This window comes from Tympanuchus pallidicinctus, unplaced genomic scaffold (assembly GCF_026119805.1).
Source record: "Tympanuchus pallidicinctus isolate F22 unplaced genomic scaffold, pur_lepc_1.0 scaffold22, whole genome shotgun sequence".
In the NCBI taxonomy this organism is placed as follows: Eukaryota; Metazoa; Chordata; class Aves; order Galliformes; family Phasianidae; genus Tympanuchus; species Tympanuchus pallidicinctus.
In genome coordinates, this window is record NW_026294739.1 from 11,713,017 (window position 1) to 11,733,694 (window position 20,678).

Below are 20,678 nucleotides of genomic sequence, written 5' to 3' on the forward strand. Positions count from 1 at the left end.
ACAGCAGAAAGCCCATCCCAAGGGCAAGATAATTAAGCAGAAGACATCCATAACAAGTAAGTGTGAGGTCAGTCCTTATTGTTCTGTTTGAAGTACTTCTTCTGCTTGGTACTCAGCTTTTAGATTTTGGGTACCTTGCTTCAGAGGATTCTGGCACTGCCACTATATTTATCTGCTCCTTCCACATCAGAATGTTTAACGTCATTTTCAAGCAAGTAGGAATTCAAATGTGAATGGTGTGTACAGCATTCTGTAGTCCAGGATAAAAAATACTTTCTGAACACTAAGCAATTCATACAATGATCATAAAAGAAAGCTGCAGTACATTCATTCTTAATCCTAATCACTATTAAAAATATTTCACAGGAGTTACAAATCTACTGACTTCATAAAAGAACAATTACAGATTTTGTTGTTTCCTTGCTAACATTTTTGCTCCATAGCCTAGATCTCATCCCAGCCACTGTTTCCTCTCCTTAACGTAGTTTCCATTCACACGTTAATCTGCATCTGAGAGGAGAAGGGGGTGGGGGGAGAAGGACATACCTACACATAGCTACAGAAATGGTAGGATATAAGCACATCCCAGGGCACAAAAGTTGAAAAAGCCTTTGATGAATTACAGGATGCAATATTAATAATATATAAATACAAAGAAAATACCAGCAAAGCTTGAAGTACATGTTGGATAGCAGATTCTGCTGATCCTGGCATCTTCAAAGTATACTCAAAGGTTTTCAGAATATTTTCAATAGTATAACTCTTCAAAACTAATATTATCTAGAACACACAACTAATGATAATAAAATAAGCAATAAAGATACAATAAATAGAGATAACAGTATCCCATAATCCAAAAACATATGACTGGCCCAAGGCACAGTTAGGATTTTCCTACATTACATACATATATAGGATTAATATTTGGGCAGTGAGGAATTTTTCAATGTTATTTTGGAACTTAATAAATATCCAAGAATAGTAAGACAAATCTGTCAGTCAGGGATTAGAAGTTCTAACAATATATTATGACTAAAAGACAGTACACTTTTTTTAAAGATAACAAAATATCTGATTCAGAAAATGTGTAACTGCTGAGAACTTTTAGAAAAAGAGAAGTTATTTAATCTTAGACCTCTCACTCAGTTTGATAACAAATGGAACAAAAGGTTTCATGTGATAAAGGATGCTTCTGAAACATCAGTATGTATTTTTTCCCTTTGTTGGCTTACACTTATCCTTCATAAGAATGTCAAGGCTGAGTGTTCTATTGCAGAGTATTTCTCTTCCCAAAACTGAAATAATATAGGTAGCACTAGCCTCTGCTCTCAGTTTTAAGTACGAATGTCCAAGGTTTATTCAGCCACGGCTTACTAATGTGCTGTTGGCTTGAAATCAGACAATAAAAAGAACAGATGGCTTAACCAAATTTAATTTGTTATTTTATTTATCCTTACGCTGCCTCTTTATCATACAAATATTGAACAGTTATATTGTACAGTTAGAAAAACAAGGCTGTGTTAGAGCTTGTTTATGAGCTAATCTTACACTTAACCATCAATCTTGAGATGCAAAATGAGTAATTTAAATGGGATTCCAGGTCATTGATTTTTTCCTGACCAAGTCTGTGATGGAAACAGCAAAAACTGCCATCAGAAATCATAATATTTGGTAACACTTGCCAGCTCAGTAGTTGATGGCAGTAATGCTGTGTCAGTGATTGTTTGCAAAAGCAAAAGATCTACAACTGCATGAAAAAAAACGTTTAAAAGTAAACTCATGCCTTGAAATCTGGCATTCTTCTATTTCCAAAATGTTTTTCAGTGCTCAACAGGGAATGATGACTGACATCTGCAATGTCCTTATGATCATTTACTCATTGCAAGATCTGGGCTTGATCATCATGCATTATTGTCACTGCAGTGTTCGTGGGACCAGACCATTTTATCTGATACCATAGATCTAATCATCTTAAAACTTCTGAAGACTTTGCAGTATTGCTTTAGCAGTTTGTCAGAATAACTCCTGCCATCATCCTTCTTAGGAGACTTGAGTAAGATTATTGCAGAGCAAGTGCCCATAGTGCTACAAATTAGGTCATTAATTGTGAAGTAAACTCAAACTGAATGATTTGACCAGTACAACTCTTGAATAAGTAGGCTCAGTTTGGGAGCATCCTTGTAAGAGCATTTTTATTATGTTATTTTGTTATGTAAAACTGCTGCATGCTTGGTACATAGATTTTAAAAATGTATTTCTAGGGCATTCCCTATACAAGACTGCTGCAGTTTTACTGAGCAGCTTTATTGTCTCTAGGGAACTTCTTTTAAAAAGTGAAGTGCAGCATCTATCACGACTTTCTTTCTTAACGTAGCCCTCTGAAACTTGCGATTCTTTTTTCTGCAAGATGAATGCATTCAATTTTCTGATGCATTTTGACATATATATGATATTTGTATATGCAGATTTCTGACTCCATGTCTGCTGTTTTGCAAAGAACATCTTCAAGATGATCTTGTCTGAAACCTTGGAATCTGTCAGGTCACTTGGGCATAACAGAAAACATAACTGAGCTCATAGATTCCAACCTTTATATATATATATGTGCTGATTCATTTACAGACTCCCTGCCAAAAGCATCAATCACCTCAAGACACAGCATCAGCAGACAATTTGTGCCTAGGACACATTAATGAAAACTAAACAGATGAAAGCACAGTGATAAGAGAATACTATTCTCAGATAGTTTAAGAACAACATGGAAGACAAAAATGAAAATGCATTTATACAACTACGTGTCATTTGATCTTCTTAGCCTATAGTTAATTCCCACAAGAGAGTTAATTCAACCTGATTTTCATGTGGTATAATTAGAGAGAACAAATGAATCTGTGAATATGTTATGTGAAGAATATGTACAACTCCACAGTGACTAGAAATATCTACACCTTCAGTTCTGCAGGCATCTGATTCCCTTCAAGTTAAGCAATGAAAAGATCAGTACCTTTCTTCCCTACTGGGAAATGATTGATAACTCGTACATCCAAATTGTGTTTCCTCTTCAGATGCTCTGACTCTGTCACAGTCAGCCACAGACCGTTCAGGAAAAGAGAGAGTGGTGTGTAATTAAGAAGACTGGTCACACTGCTGCAACATCTGAAAGTCATCAGCCATTACATAAGGTGACAATTAAGCATTACAAAGTTTGTAATCCAGCAACCAAACAATTGAAAAAAATGATTACATTTTTCATCAAAATTCACACACACACACAAACACAACATTACAAAAGAACAAAATGGATTAAACTCAGTTTCCCACATAACAAGTTCATTCCACTCTAGCAGCAAAATTCCTTAGCCCCTACTGTTACTGCCACCTTTGAGACTTTCCACTGTTTTCACAGGTGTGAAGTAAAGCACACGTTATGCAAACCAAACAACGCCAAAGGGATAATCTGTCAGCTGATCAGTGGTTTGTTCCGGTGTATATTTGATTTAATTTAAAAAAAACAAAAAAAAAACAAAAAAAACCAAAACCAAACACAAAACAGATTATAAAAGCAGCCCAGAACTGAAAGCCTGTTTACTTCTTCAAAAAACATGTGGGCGTTCTTAGTTCTCGTGGGTGCTGCAGTTGCTTCTGCTCACCTGCAAGATCAGACTTTTGATGGGTACGTACAGACATCAGGTTTATATTTTCATGATTTCTTCTCCATGAGCAAAAGTCTTCCAGCTGACTTATCTTTTTAAAATCCAATTTCTCTCTCCTTTCAGCCACAAGGTGTTTCGAGTGACTCCACAGAACGATGAGCAGGTGGAAATCATCCATTCCCTTGCCAGCAAAATGCAGGTAAAGAACTTGGGGAAGGAGCTTTATTGAATCCAAATGGAACATTTCTCCTGTTCCTCAACTAATCACAACCGAAAAAACAACAACAAAAAAAAAAACAGTAACAAGCTTCCAAATTAAAGACCTAGTCCTGATTCCAGCCAATTCATCATGAGTTCTTCAGAGGGAAGAGGAAAATGTAATAAAGACAGAATTGCTTACATACTAGTTTATGTCTTCCTGAAAAGTCCAGATGCCCCAGTCTGAGTATGAAAGTGTTCACTGCAATGTATTAATTGAGTTACTTTGAAATTATATATTCATTGTGGAGTGCCTTCAAGAATTAGACAAAACATGAAACTTCCAAGTACAGGAACGTTTAATGCTAAAGGTGTAAGATTTTGTTCATGCAAACAATCTAAAAATTCGTATTCATAACAAACTGAACAGTGTTTTGGCCTCTAGCCTCTTGTGTCACCTTTTGTCTGTGACTTTCCTTTAAAATTTTCTTTTTCCAGTCAAGCTGCATGTTTCCTAGTGACCTTGATGTAGATATATGATAACATAATGACATGAGAAAAAACAATAAAGACAGCAAATGTGTTTCCAATATTTCTCTTCAGCTTTGATGTTGTAAAATAGCTGTTGGTGAAAAAGACACCATTATCTGTAGGATTAAAGGATGGTCTTTTTAATGAAGTACAGATGTGGAGAAGTAGCAGCAGCAGAGTACTACAGCATGCTGAAACAGTATTCCACAGAAAGAATATATACTGGTATGTTGCTGCTAGTTCTATGAAAATGAATATAACAAGTTTGCTCCTAAGCAATCCCAGTAAAGAAAAGATCTCTAAACTACTGTTGTTATACAAAGCAATCTGCCAGGACTCACGTGGTAGCAGTATACACTGTAATAGTCATCTAACTTGAAGATACATCATTTTGTGAACATGCCCACCAGCCTCAATTTCCTTTATGCTCAGGACATGAAAGGCTGAAAAGGCATTAGACTGGTAAACCAGTTTTGTTTTCACTGACCTTTAACAGGACTCTAAATCCAAGAGATCTTAAAGCAGATTTCAGAAAGAATATGTGAAGTAGTAATTGCACTGTCATTTGTCCCTTATGAGTTAAACAATGTCTTCCAAAGGCATAGGCTCCTCCTACAAACGGCACAAAATGAGTCTTAAAGACACTTATAAATGCAACAGTCCTTTCCAGCTGATGCATGTAAAGTATGTTTGTAGCTTGCTATACTCAGGAGACCATTTAATGGTTACAGGCAAAAAACTCCAATGAAATGTGAACAAAGAATGAAAAAAAATTATAAAGAGAGTTACAAATTTTGCACAGCATTCACAAATCTGTATGTGTTCAGACACTGTCATAATTGTATGGGATGCTCAGAGCAGACAACATTCTTTATGCTCCAAAGCTCCAGTGTCTTTTACATCAGATTCTTTTAAGTGAAGTTCAGAACGTTCTTCTGGATATAAGGGCTACTTGTCATTTGATTTAGGGTGATAATTGTCTCTTTTCCTTTTTCAATTTTGAAACGAAAAAATACCAAGCACTGATTTTAGCACTGTGCAAGACTAGTGCAGTCCCTACTAAGTAACATAATTTAATAAGTCAAAAATTAAATGTACTCAAAAACTGAGTTAATACTTGGTATTTGTTAAACTGTTACTGCCATCTCCAGAAATCTTCCATGTAAGTTCAAGGGTCTAACAAAATCATCTTCACTGAATTCCATTTAAAACTTAAGTCAGTTTTTCTGGCAAGCAAGATCAGTCAATGTAACAGCGGAATGAAATTTGTTGTATCAATCACAATCAGCATCACTATATCACACATGCACTCACTTAAAACTCAGTCATACGTATGTATGTATTTGTTCATATATTCGTTTGGCTTTCTTTCAGGTCGACTTTTGGCAGCCAGACTTCGTCAATCTGGTAAAGCCAAAAATGCAAGTTGATTTCCGAGTTGAAGCTGACAAGGCTTTGGAGGTTGAACATCTCTTCAAAGAAAACGAAGTGGATTATAAGTAAGTTTTTAGTAGGAGACTGAATATTGGAGAAAATGTGTTGAACATTTTCATCACTGATTGCACTTATCTTCATCACAAACATCCTCCTTGGTCCAGCTTGATTAGCAGGCTTTTTCAATGTGTAGAATATGCATAAATACAGATACAAAACTCAGTTTTACTTGATCAAACTCTCATGACTTCGTTCAGCAGAGTGGAGAGTTTTCATCACTCAGATTTATTTCCACCAGATCAAACTCCTTTGCTGGAGTTCTCAGGAAACATAGCTGGTAGGTTCTGCTAAATCTGAGGATTATCTCTCCCTAAACTTGCCATCCCCATGTTAACTGTATCCTGTTTGGATGCCACAGGAGGGAACAGAGCTAAAAATACTCTAAGAGATTGTTCTCAGCAGTACCTCAGCCCACGTACAGCACAGGAGTCCAGTTTCATTCGAAGTACTTCTTTGGCAAAGGAAGAGTTACATGTGCTATCTTTCCCTATGATATTTATGAACTCCCTCAGGTTCATGCACAAATCTTTTGATTGCAACAGAGGAAACAAATGTCTGGAAGGTGTCCCTGACAAACTTCAGTGGAGTGTCCTTGTGACAACCCAAGCAGTTAAAATTCTTTTGAAGTGGAGCTGCAGTGCCATGATACCATGTCAATGTGCTCATTTGCACTGTTTGTTCTGAAGGCTGATGGTGCCTCACAAAGTGGCCTCCTGCTCTTCTATCCAAATGATTGAGCACATATCCTGAACAAGTGAGAATTTGTAAGGATATTAAGACAAACACTGGAAAAAACAAGGAAACGTTTTTTTTTATAGCCAAGGCTGAAATATGAGCAAAAGGTCCTCAAGACCATGCTTGAAGATGAGCCGTGTCTTTCTATCAGCCCCAGGGAGACGAGCAGGGGAGATTCAGGCAATGCAGTCAGGGTGGTAGGGTGGTTTGTTTCTGTTGTTGTTTTTGTCAGCTTATTTTTTTGCCATGTATGGATCCTGCCATCTGCAAACTGCACCTAAACTTTGGAAGCTTGGTTTGATAAAGAATTTAATCATGCAAACATCTCTGGGTTGCTAGAGATCCTGGATAACAGGAGGGTTTTACGTTACTGCAGTCTAATTGTTCTTCAGCATCATCAGTTGAAGAGAATGCCCTTTTCCTTTTGAGGAAGAGGCAATGTGACATTACAAGGTCAGTCCAAGGCAAAGGAGAGTTTTACTTGGATACAGAACTAATATAGTTTACATGCACCCTGTTTTAGCACTGCCTTTCTTTCTAACCCCAACTGTTGCCATTCTGGAGGTTTGCTAGTATGGGAGTTAAGTGGGCAGGTGCAAGTTGAGAAGCTATTGCTTTGTGATCATTCTGTCAGCACGGATGAGGCAGAAAAGAGACTGAAACTTGAACATAGCTTCTATTATTTTCAAATGCATAAACCAGTTCACCACATGTTTCTTCATAATCAACATGGCCTTAATTCTGTGCAAATCCAAAGATATCCATGTGGTGCTCGATTTTCTGCTAACAAATTGCACATTTCTTTCTGCTTTCCGTGGTATTGCAGAGTTCTGATTGACAACCTGCAGACTGCAATGCATGCTCAGTTTGACAGCAAAGTTCGTAGCACTGGTCACAGTTATGAAAAATACAACACCTGGGATCAGGTAAAGTCCAAATGTTTTCCACTGTATCAACTTGATATCTTAGCCTCCATTGTCAAAATGGCTTCTGATATTCTTCCATCAATATTCCCTTCTCCTCTTCCATTATATCCATTAACTTGATAACCTCCTCTCCAAAATCTCTCCTTCACTGCTCATTACAGAGATAATCTGCATAACCCATTTGCCTACACATACTTATTTATTTTGTATTTGACTTCGGTGGACTGTTCCCATAAATCCCTGCCCAGTGCTTCCATAAACAGTTCAAGAATGATAATAAATAGAAGAGCTATGAAACTGAAAAACATGACAGCATGCAGAAGACTTAAAGCATTCAATCTACTTACTGTAAAAGGAAAAAAGTTTTCTTTTGTCAGAAGAATTAAAAGGATGACAAAATCATAATCTCTAAGCACTATGTACGGTTAGCATTCAAAAAGTTTCTTCACTCACCAACCAGACGCCAATGATTGGACATTTTAGATAAATTCATATCAGAAAATCCTAGTTCAGCAATAGTTTGAAGTCTGCAATGAACCACTATCTATTACTGGAAAAAAAAACCCAACAACTAAGATTAGATACACAAGTATCTAGCACAAGCAAGAGTTAATAATAAGAAATCTATCAATGGTATTAAATATTTGGTTCAATTCTCAGAAGGACTCTTCCAGCTTGTGCATAAGTTACTCTGGACCTGAGGACAGACACATCAACATCTTTATTCTCCTTATTAAACAGATAGCTGCTTGGACTGCTGACATTGCTGCTCAGAACCCAAGCCTGGTCTCTCGCAGTGTAATTGGGGAAACATATGAAGCACGGCCGCTGTACCTTCTCAAAGTGAGTGCAGTGATTCATTTGTGCCAGACTGTTTTTCTGCTATTATCCATGCAAGACTATGATGCCTACTGAACGATGATGCTAAGATATTAATATACGTTTTAAAAGGAATCAAATTGATTTTTTGCACTATTTGTAATACGAACTTTTTTACCCTAAGATATAAGGGCCATAATGAACTATGAGAAGTTCAGGCATAAATTTAACAACAATCCTGTAAGCCAGGTGAATTATCAACTACCTTTATATTCTCTTCACCTGTAAGCACATTTACTCTAAAAGGATCTATAAATGTCAGTCTCTCTAGCAAAAGGCAATGTTTGTTTCTTCATCAGACACAGGTTTTTTGAATAACTCGTATGAGTAAATAAGATTAACATTAACAAATTAAAGGTGAGAGAATAATGGTTACTTGCCTAAAATTGCATAAGCATCTATCACCCATCCAAACAAAACTAACTACTAGAAACACCACAGGGAATATATCAACAGTGCAGAACCATCTATTATTGTGGTGGAGGAGAGAGTAACCTACATTAATAAAAATAAAACTATTAAGACCATAAGGTTTTAGCTTGAATATCATTGTCAACTACAGCTGAGAGCACTCCCTAGTTTTCCATTTATTCAGGGAAATGTACAGTATTACTCTTTAAGTCAACAAGGTGGCAGACGTCTTTTGCGTACAAATTGTTTCTTTCAGAACTTGGGTTTGTTTTTTTATTTGTTTCTGTAGTTGGGAAAAAGCGGTACGAATAAGAAGGCCATCTTCATGGACTGTGGTTTCCACGCAAGAGAGTGGATCTCCCCTGCTTTCTGCCAGTGGTTTGTAAAAGAAGTCAGTAAGCATAATGATCAAAACTTGTTTTACAAAACGCGATAATTTTTATTTCAACCACTTACACTAGATCTTAATGGCTGCCTGTAATCTTTGAGCAGCTTAAGATTACCTAAGCATGTGTATGAGGTATGCTTGCAGCAGCACTGGTGGCAAGTATAACCTCTATCTTCTCAGACAGCCATGCGGTTTTGTGTAAGGAGCAGTGGAAATTGAAAGTGACATCTCAGTGGAGTCAAAGGGAATGTTATTTCATTATCTCCCAATAAGGCTGCAGACAGTATGTGCTACCATTTTTCTCTCAGCAATTCACGTCACTACGGCTGTCATTTTCACTGTCTGATCATTTAATTCATGGATGTACCCAACACCAGCAGTGGCTCTGCTCAGTGAATGCAAGTGAGGATAGGTAGAAAAAACTTTAAAGTGCAGTCCTCTGAGAGTCACTGGAGGTTCAGCTGGGAATGCTTCTAGACATAAAAGTCAGAAACTACAGAAAAAACAAAGTAGGTCATTCTTTGTATCTGCAAACAAACAAAAAAACCCACCTAAAGAAATTAACAAACAAAAAACACAGGAAAAAAGTAAGTTGTAGTGACCTAAAATTTCCTTTCCAAATTCTACACCTAACCTGTCCACTTGCTAGCTACAGGACAGTAGATGTCTTCTTCTACTGCACTGCTTCTTGCGTTGCACTTTACATCTTTGTAAAGTACAGGAAACAAGGATGCAACCAGGCCTTTACAGCAAATGTCAATTATAATTGGATGCTCACACAAGACTGACTTAGATTTCCGAACAAGCATACAAAGTGCTAGGTCATAAACAGTAGGATATGTAGGCAGGAGTTCTTATGATGTACATACCTGGAAAATTGCATGGAAAAATCCACCTCTCTATGAATATGTGCAACCAAAGTATTAGGACTAGAAATGTCTAAGGATGTAATGATGGAAACATTTTTTGTAGTTTTGATTAGTGATGAATTTTATCTGCATAACAGATATCAGAAACAAAATTTACTATCAATTCAAACTATAAACAAGTGTTTAAGGCGACAGGATACAGGGAGAATATATGGACCAGAACATTTTTCTGTCTTTCATTGATAAGCTAGTAGATGGAAACCTTTTCTTTATTATCCTGTTCAAAATCCACATTGCTTTCAAATACATTTTATCTACCAGAAAAAGTCGACTCTCTAACAGCAATATGGTTTCAGTCACTGTAAGTCTTCTGAGCATACATAACATCAGTGCTACCACCTCATGTGGCGCAGTTACCTGGATGACTTCACCTTCCACATTCAGTAATTCCTTATCTAGATCCAGGCCTTCAAAGATATGCTGGAGATGTTTTCATTCCATGAAGGCATCATCAGCTCTTTCTACTTTTCTCTCATTAGGCTGTGGAGACCTACGGAACAGATAGTACCATGACCCAACTTCTCAACAGCTTGGACTTCTATGTTTTGCCAGTTGTTAATATCGATGGTTACGTTTACACTTGGACAACTGTAAGTATGTTCCTCTGTCAAGAATATTGCTGGCTAAGCCAACTGTAAGAACTCTTTCTTACTTTTACTCTAAGCTTCACCATTCTATTTTAGAACCGTATGTGGAGAAAGACACGCTCTAAAAACACTGGCAGCTCTTGCATTGGTACTGATCCCAACAGGAACTTCAATGCTGGCTGGTGCAGTAAGTGTCTCCTAATAGAAGCTACAGCAATCACCCAGAAATGCAATAGCCAAAATACTTAATTATGGATTTCCGCTTATATTACTATGGTTTTGATTGAAGACATCATGATTTTGATTGAAGACCACCAATATAGCATTGTGGAATAGCTGGTGTTCAAATTTTATGCAAAAAACAAACTTTGGTTACTAGTTTCATCAGTATAGCTACTTCTATGAACAGCAGACTTCAGAAGAGAAGTCAAAATAGCTTTCTTTCAGTTGTTTCACTCATTGCAAAGAGGTGCCCTCTTTGCTGGTTCCTGAAAGCATTCCAGATATGGGGGAGATGTGCAAGGAGAAGACTTTTAAGTAAGGATGCAAATAATAATCATTTAGATAACATAGGGCTTTGCAAAGAAACTCATGTCCCTCCAAACAAGAAGTACAGATCGTACTTAATTAACACTGCGTCATATTGCCCAGTGTCTTAACTATGCAACAAAGGACTCTCCTGATACGGTACAGGTGTGGCAGTAGGATTTCCAAGGTTTATTATGAAATTCACATTATATCATTCTCCTAACAACCAACTTTTTTATTAAATATTCATTATGTTCACTGCTCTTTCCAGAACTGGGGGCCTCAAGTAGCCCATGTGATTCTACTTACTGCGGCTCCTCACCTGAGTCTGAAAAGGAGACAAAGGCTTTGGCTGATTTTATTCGTGAAAATCTTTCTACAATCAAGGCATACCTGACTATTCACTCCTATTCCCAGCTGCTACTGTTTCCCTATTCATACACTTATTCACATCCAAAGGATTACAAGGAACTGGTAAGCACAAGTTCTTTGTCATTTTGATGTAATGAAAAGAATGTTTTTGATATAATGAAAGAGCATTATTTAGGTCTATTTAACTTCAGGCAGAATCTTTAACTATGAATAAAGAGTATATGTTGCCAGTTTTTGAACATACTTCAAAAGCCAGAGACACCATGATGGCTTCCACATACTTCAGGCACAAGATAACCTTGAGAACCTTACTTAATTTCAGTGTATACAGTGAATTTGCCACAAGGTCAGGATTGCTTTCCAGTCATGCCATAGAGAAATTCACTACATCATGCAGCACTGCTTCTTCCTGATGCAATAATTTGCAGTGTGTGTGGCTGCAGAACATCCCACAGAAACATTTCCTTTGTAAGCCATGCTAACAGCTTGCTAGACTATAATAACTACACAGAAATGACTGAAGTGGTACCAGCACCAGCAAATAAGGAACTCTGCCTAATACTTCGTACCAAACCTTACTTCTCACTGAAGGAAAAGGGTGAGACTCCTGTTAAAGAGAATGATGCAGCTTGAGGACAATGAGGCAGTTTTTGTCAATAATAAATGTAATATATAGTATTAATTACTATATATCTATATATTGGACTATGATTATAACTAAAAACAGGCACAAAACAGGTGAAAACAATCTGAGACCCTTCTAAATAGGCCTTGATTCAAATACACCCCTTACTTGGAAGAGAAGAAGATAAATGTCATGTTTTAAATAACAACTCCTCTTTTATTCATCCAAAATGAATGAAGGACACACCCTAACACCATTTGAATAACAATCTGGAATTTAAAAAAAAAGTTAAAAATATTAAGTGTGCATAAAAGTTGTAAACATTTCACAAGGCCAAGAATCAACAATCATGAATAAGAAAATTACTTCAGTTCTCTGGCATATTAGCAATTAGAAGCTGTTGGCAGGCAAAACAACAGAGCAAAACAAAACAAACAAATCTTGATTCCCTCTCTTTCCTGGATGCTGCCAAAAGTCCAAGGCAACAACACTCAGTGTGCTGGTCTGCTGGGGGGGCTTGACAGATTTATGAGTGCTCCCTAATAGATGTCACAATTCCAAAGCACAAACAAGAACTCGGGCCAACAGTGAACTTTCCTGCAGCATGTTTTACAGCTTAAAAGAGAGGATGAAATCCAGATGAAAACTTTGCTTTCTTAATTTATTTTCCAGAAAGCTTTGATTTTAATTATTCCATGGAACTATAGTGATTTCTTGTCTTCAGTTTTTACATTTTTTCACATTTTACACATGGCAGTTCAGTCTCAGGCAATAAACAGCACAAAGCCCTTGAGCTGCTTCGTTGTCAAGATCACAAAGTTCACATGTGCTAAAAAGTTGCATGACACTCCGCTCAACTTTCTGAATCAAAAGCAAATGTGAAACTTAACTAAAGCCCCAGCAAGCTTCTCACAGTATTAAACTGAGAAAGTTTGCATCAACGGCCTAGTATTTAAAAAATACAAGAAGTCCTATCCATTAAAACAATCTTTAGAAATAAGAAATAACTTCTGATTTTCTTGGTTTTCACTTTCTTTTATCAATTTACATTTTTATGATTAAAAATATATTCCAATATGGAATATAATTTCATGCATTACTTTTACAATGATTCTCCAGCTTTTAATTAATAAAAGCCTTATTTTCCTGCCATAGAGAACAAGTCTACTATTGCTATTCAGCATAAGAAATAAATAGCTCAGGAATACAACCTATATACTTCTCTTCACCTATTTGATTTCACTTCATAAGTTAGATTTTCCACTGTCATTTTATCCTACATTTTAAATTGGGTACAATGATCCCAGAGGGGGTTCCATTATTTTCCAGTACAAAGCAATTACAAACCTCACCACCAATGACAAGGTGACCCGATGAGTGGTTTTCATGTATTAATTAAGGGAAATACTTCTTTTACTGGCGATCCCAACAAAAAGACAGCAGGATCCCAGGGATATTCTACTTGAGCAGTACCTGACTTTAACGAGGGAAGACTTCTTGCCAAAAATCCTTCTTTCAGAGAATGAGATCAGAGTATCATCCAATCAAAACTGCCTATAGCCGGGGTAATTAAACAGAAAAGGCCCAATTCACTCCAACACCAATGAATTAAATAGACTGACTTCCACAGGCTCTGGGTCAAGTTCAAAGGTGCGGCTTTTCGGGCCACTTGAGATAACTAAAGCACATTCCTTTGAGCTGTAACTAAAGAAATTTAAGATTTTCCATCAATAGCTGGATTTGCTTAAAATGATACACTTACAAAAAGAGATATTGTGGTGTATTGCCAGTCATTATTCTGTGACAAAAAGTTCTGTCTAGATTTAGAATTTAGAGAAATGGAGAGAAATTAGAATCTCAACCTTTCATAGAGATTGTTTGGGTGAATCAGAGGACCATAAATCACTTTTCAAATGGAGCAAAATTTATAGTGCCATTATCTTATCTTGGATGTTATTTTTACTCTGACAGATCTAATAAATTAAAGGAAATATAGCTGCAATTTCTTATCTCTTCCAGTGAGCAGCTCGACATGTGGTTAAACAAAATTTCATGTCTGCTTATCATTAATAATATTTTGTTCCATTATATTTAATTAAAGGTAGCATAATACATTGAGGTCTGTGCCACATTCCAGTGTCTGAGACACATAAGGGTACAAAAATTGAGTAATTTGAGATTGAAATCAGTAGGTCTGCACAAAAGAAAGATCTAGAGAAAGCCTGTACCTTCCTTTCCTGCCAGAACACTGAGCAGTGTCCTTGGGGCTTGAAAGACTTTCTCTTTTGCTCACAGCCTCAAGAAATCAGAAGGCAAAAAACTGTTCTGCTTTTTGTTCCTCGGGTAAAACAGGGCACTCTAGGAGTTCCAGCAACCTTTATGCTTCATTCTTCACTGCCATAGCTAATCATAGCAACCTCACATTATTGTAACTTGGTTTGAGAACAGGATTAGGGCTATCCCCAATCACCCCAGGACTAAACCGTGTGACAGAAGATAAAAATCATGCATGACTCTTCCTTCCCACAACTTCCCTCCTTTGCCTGAGAGGCAAGAGGAACTCAATCCACAGAACACAAGAATTATCCCCAGATTTTTCTCCCTGTATTCAGCATAGGATAATTTGTTTGTTTCTCTCACTTCTGAGATGCTACACAGAACTTTCACTGTTATCCAAACAATACACAAACAAATAAAAACACCCAAGACAGGAAAATCTAGGTCAGAATTTTCTCAGAAGTTGCACAATATTCTGGAGATGACTCCATGAAAGAAAAATGTACTCTTTTTTGGTGGATCTCATTTTGCCTGCCTCATAATCTTCACTTGGCTCATTATTTACTGTACCCTTGGGAGTTTCATTGCACACAGAATGCACACTTGAATCCATCGCTTACTGAGAACAGAAGCATTAGCTCTTCACAATTAAAATGTGATTGGCAACACCAGTATCTCTCCCCACCCCAAAAAGATTCTTTTAATCTTCATTTTACCATTCACATTTTTGTCTTCCTGAAATACAGGCCTCTGTATTTAATCACATTCGGCACAAGCAGTTCAACCCACATGCTTTAATCAGTTCAAATTTTTGCCTTACTTTCCTACTAGGTCATCCTATGCTTTCCTCATTTTCAGCAAAGACATATCTAGCTCTATCCATTCTTGTTCGTATTTGAATTGGTTCTGAACTGATAGAGCAGAGGTATGTCCACCATGCTCTCTCTTCCTTTCCAGGTTCAATTCCATCTCTTTGCTGAACAAACTCAGCACCAAATCCACATCTGCATGTTAGATTAGTATTATTACTGTTTGGTAGGCTATGGAATATTGTATTAATTCACAGCTGAAGATAATTTTCTAGACACAAGATTTCCACTTATTTTGTTGTTTAAGTTCACTGAAATTCATTCTTCTATATTGGGCTGGTCTACCATTTCACTTCTCGTACCATCTGAGACCCTTAAAATAGAACAAGGTAGAAAGCAGAGATAGGCATAGAGTCTGTGCAGTCTGCAAGAAGAGTGAATTTCAAATATGTTACGTGACTTGGTGAATACTATTAGTCTGGTTATTTAACCTGATGCCTGGGAGCAAAGTCTCTTCATCACTGATTTAATTCCAGAATGTGTTTAAGATGTCGGAATACTTGTAGTTACAAATTTTTGAACAACAAAAATCCTATTTTCTAAAGGACTCAGAGATACCAAAGAAGAGTCACAACCTACACTACTGTATCTGTACTGTTAAAAACTCCTTAGATTGAACTGTTGTTACAAGTAAATATTTGGTAGAGAAGTTGGAAAGTAGAGCAAACGGAAGCAGCCAGAAAAGCAGTATTTGGAAGCTGTTGCACTGAGTTTGTCAAAACAGACCTGCTCTGTACTGGTAGTGTCACTACTCTGAAAAGGATGCTTACAGTAGCAGCTTCATACAGATGATGCTTTTGTGTGAGCTTGGCTCAAAGTCAAGTCTCCTACAGTCATAGAGCACATTCACCTTAACATAGTCACGCTGGAAACCCTCTCACCAGGGATCAATTTCTTATGCAGCCTGTAAGACTGCCTCAGAGAAACTGGCTTGCAAAGGAAAAAGAGCATCATACTGCAGTCTTCCACTTGGCTGGATTCCCTAGGCTCTTTAGGGAGATGCTTAACCATGAGCAACAACAGAACAGTGCACTAAATTACACATCAGCCATGGACTCCTGAGGGGAGTCTGGTTTTACTGCCAAAACAAGAAGCCTCGGAAGTGCAGCTTCACTTGGCTACAGCTAACTTTGCAAACAGCACCCTTCAGACTTCCATTACAAAGGAAGTTTAAGTAGTACATGAGACAGAGGTGGAAGGAAAATACGGTTTTCAACCTCAGGCAAATCAATCTGCAGTGCAGTGAGAGCAGAGTCTGGCCCAGTCACTCAGAGAACAGGTGTTTCAGCCTGGTCTGGTGGTTGGCGGCCCTGCACATAGCAGGGGGTTGAAACTCGATGATCATTGTGGTCCTTTTCAACCCAGGCCATTCTATGATCCTGTGATGGCAAAGGGAATTGTCCACAGGCAGCAGCTGCGTAATCAACATCCTTGAAGTGTTTCTAAACAGCCATGGTTTGCTGGTAAATCTGCCCTGATGACAGAAGAATGAAATGAGGGAGCTGCCCCCCAAAAATTACCTATTAACAGGCAGAAGATGCTTCTCCTGGTAAATTATGTTGTTAGCTCAAAGCTCCAGATGTGATAGAAAAGTTGGCCAGTTAGACACATCTTTCATTAAACACTAATAACAATAAACATAGGTTTAAAGGTTGTAAATTATGTAAGATAATGACAACTGAGAACACAACTCTGCTGTCTCCCTGGCCATTGCACTCCGCACACAAGATTAGGCAAAATATTAGTAATTGCTGTGTAAACACAGGTGGATGATTAGTGCAGGGAATACACCTTCTGCTGAAATGACCTGCTCTGCGAGTTCAGCTCTGAGTCAGAATCTGGAAAGCCATTTCTGCTCCCAGTTACAAGATATTAATTAGGAGTTATTCCTAGGACTTCAGGGCGCCGCTTGCTTCTCTGCTGCTATATCTCTGAGCAGAGTTTTCCTTGCAACAGAGACATTCTTGACAGTTAAAAACAAAGAAACCACAGCAATTGAATTAAGCCAGTTAAACAAAGAAATCTTGAAAATCAGTCAACAGAAAAGAGTGTCCTCTAAGGTCAATGAGATAGCCATGCATCTCCTGGCAGCTGTATTCCAAATAGCATACAGGTACGAAAATCCAAACTATTTTTTAAAAGCTAAATATCACAACCTCCTCTTGAAAAATGTTTTGTCGGACTCACGAGCTTCATTCTTATTCGTTCCTCATTTTTATATCATGAGAAAGAGGTGACTTCAGTTCCTAAAAAGTTGAAATTTTGTTTTGACCTTCAGACGTTGCACTGTAAATCCATTAGGAAAGCAACTGGGAGAGAGTCACTTAATAAAGAAAAAAAAATCAGATTTCAAACCTTTTGATAAATGTTCATTTCAAGATGAAGTCATAAATGCTCGGTCATGTTGCTCAGTTAATGGAGAAGGTCATTTAAATACCACATCAATCTCCAAGCTGCAGAACTTGAGGAAGTTGTATATTTGGATTCCAGTCTCCCTACTGGAAATCTCAACCTCTTTTGCTACAAATCCTTCTCATAACTTCCTGGCCAATAACAAAATACCCCCCAGGTAAATACACTTCCTGACATCCTTTATCTTCTGCCTGTTCTGGTCCGATTTGAAGCAGGCATTTTGGCAGACAGAAGGTATGCCCCACTCTTCCCTAAAAGCAGCTTTACTCTTCTGTTGTCTCTACAATGCAGTTCACTGAAAAAAGATCAAATATTAATAACCAGCTGGTCCATAAGGAGTGTAAAACTAATCTTTCCAATTTCCAAACTTTGGAAACATATTTTTGAAAAGAGTAAGAATCTGTTTACATTTAATAATGAATTTACTATTTACAGATTTGACAGATTTGAGAAACCAAAACCAAAAAACCCAATGGTATTGCTAGCAAATGCCAGAGAGACCTCAGCTACTCCTGCTGCTCTGAATCAAAATTCAGCACTTATGAGTGGGGAAACCCTTGCAGTCCTGTAGTAGGCTACCAGCATTAACGCAAACATATTTTGATGCTGTTTTGCAGAAACTCCCTCGCTAAACTAAGATTTTTCAAAACACATGGTCCAATATGCATTTCTGAGTAATTCACAGAAACACTTAAAGCACAAGGGTAAACAGAATGTTTTACAATCTCTCTTGCTCTGGGAAATAAGCCAGAGTACAACCTAAAGAGAAAGACGGGGCTTGAGGAAATTCTTGGGATAGTGAGCATTCAGCTGTAAGCTATAAACAAAGATAAGGCAACCCATCACTTACTCTTATACTGAACATCTGCTTTCAAAAATCATTCACATTCATCATCTGTTAGTAATAGTTTTCATGTTTTATTACCAACATGCTGTATAATGAAGAAGTGGAAAAGTCACACATTCCAAAGTCTGTAATTTTCCTTACTGCAAACACACAAAGCTTCATGGTAGCACTGATGGGCCCGATCCAGCGCTCACCGAAATCAGTGGGAGTTGAACGAGCCCCTCTGAGCACAGGAAATGAAATGAAATTAATGAGACTACATATGGTTCTGAGGTAATTTATGCCTTTTCTGTCTATTAACATTTATTACACTGCTTCCACTTCCAGCGGTGTCCAACTCTGCCGACTAAACTGGTGCTACTCTCAATTTAAATGCTGCATGAACAGAAAGGAAGGCTACTGTGTTCCCAGTCTACTGTACCAAGTTATTACCCTTCAGAGGGATTCCTTACTTATTTTAAGTCTTGTACAGGTTTCTTGTAAGTATAAAAAATGCTGTTTGCTATTGCCCAAGCTATATGGGACTATGCACCAGCTATACACTAAGGCAGCTCTACACAGGCAGACTATGCACCACTGAAGCTTGGAGAACAAGCTTTTTACTGACAGGGTATGTACTGGCAACTACTTGCATCTAATCATTCTGAGAGGTGGAAAACAGTTTACCTTCTCAAGCACAGCTTTGCAGTTTACTCAACAAATTTGCCAAGATTCACACAGAATGCTTCTAGAAATCTGCATTTATATTTGCTCCTTCCCTACAGAACACCATTGCTAGTGCTGCAACCAAAAAACTGACCAGTCTGTACAACACCAAATACGTATATGGCCCAGGAGCTACAACAATCTGTAAGTACTTGCCTAAATATGCCAATCTAAAATGGATCTCAGTAATTGCATAAGTCACAAACGCCTTTCCACCACAAGAAGAAATCAATTGATTTACTATATATCCTATATAGTATATATACTATATATATATACTATATATATTTTTAATTGTTTGTATATCTGGTTCTGCAGCTTGTTTCTACGTTTACAGTCATGTTTTATGTCTTTATCGCAGACCCTGCTGCAGGAGGCTCTGATGACTGGGCTTACGATCAAGGCATCAAGTACTCTTTCACTTTTGAGCTCCGTGACACCGGTAATTATGGGTTTCTTCTGCCTGAGTCTCAGATAAAGCCAACCTGTGAGGAGACTCTGCTTGCTGTTAAATACATTGCCAGTTATGTCCTTGATAACTTGTATTAAAGGAAATTCTAGAAACGATTAAAGTTACTCAAAAGCCTTTTTCTGTATGTTCAATAATTTTTTATTTTTTTGCTCTACTTAATGCTTGGCCATATCCTTAGTCCATAAAAGGTCAATAATCAGAAAGTCTTCCAAGATAAATTCTACCTTCTGTTAAGACAACCAATATAATTAGGTGGGGAGGGGTGGCAGATAAGCCTTGCTGGAAAAATAAGCATGCTCGAACAGCTGCTTTTCTGAGATCCACATCTTTAAGTTCAAGTTTTAAATCACTTCTCGGTACCATCTCTGTCTCTTATTTAATCTTCATATGAAATTACCTAGGTATTTCATTGCCAGTCGCTAATAAAATGCTAACAACATATAGAGTGCTAGAAGAATTTATCCAGTGACTGGATTAAACGCATAAACAAAATAAGCCTTCATATTTTGACAAATAAAACACATTTTTAAAAGAATGGCTTTCTCAGCCAAAAAAAAAAAGAAAAAAGAAAAAGACTTTGGCTTCACTGGAATTGCACAGATACAGCAAGGAATACATTAATTCTCTCACAAAATGGGATGGCGAAGACTAGTGGGCTATGAATGTCTGTGTGGCACGAGTGAGTGTGGCAGCTACTGACTTCCTCCTATAACCGTTAGGTGGGATCTCTCACTCAGATTCTTATTATTTATTCTGGCAAATGTAGTACATATTTGTTTCTGCCTGTTAAAATCATGATTTCCCCATTTCTCTCTCCACCTTCTGTTCTCTCTTTCCTCT

General features: G+C 37.5%; 1 protein-coding gene across 1 annotated transcript; it reads left to right on the forward strand.

Annotated features, from left to right (window-relative positions):
• Window positions 1-3,581: 3,581 nt before the first annotated feature.
• On the forward strand, window positions 3,582-19,952 carry CPB1 (carboxypeptidase B1). The gene is made up of 11 exons (XM_052686814.1): window positions 3,582-3,673; window positions 3,777-3,852; window positions 5,757-5,881; window positions 7,438-7,537; window positions 8,279-8,380; window positions 9,117-9,218; window positions 10,624-10,734; window positions 10,828-10,918; window positions 11,531-11,733; window positions 19,426-19,510; window positions 19,728-19,952. Exons 1-11 carry the CDS (start codon window positions 3,603-3,605, stop codon window positions 19,913-19,915), a joined length of 1,254 nt encoding a protein of 417 aa, XP_052542774.1. The 5' UTR covers window positions 3,582-3,602; the 3' UTR covers window positions 19,916-19,952.
• Window positions 19,953-20,678: the final 726 nt, after the last annotated feature.

Excerpts from the sequence above, each read along its gene's own strand:
- CPB1 (XM_052686814.1), top strand. The coding sequence starts at position 3,603 with ATGTGGGCGTTCTTAGTTCTCGTGGGTGCTGCAGTTGCTTCTGCTCAC. Across the intron at positions 10,735-10,827 it reads ACGTTTACACTTGGACAACT|AACCGTATGTGGAGAAAGAC; the intron begins GTAAGTATGTTC and ends ATTCTATTTTAG. Across the intron at positions 19,511-19,727 it reads CCCAGGAGCTACAACAATCT|ACCCTGCTGCAGGAGGCTCT; the intron begins GTAAGTACTTGC and ends TCTTTATCGCAG.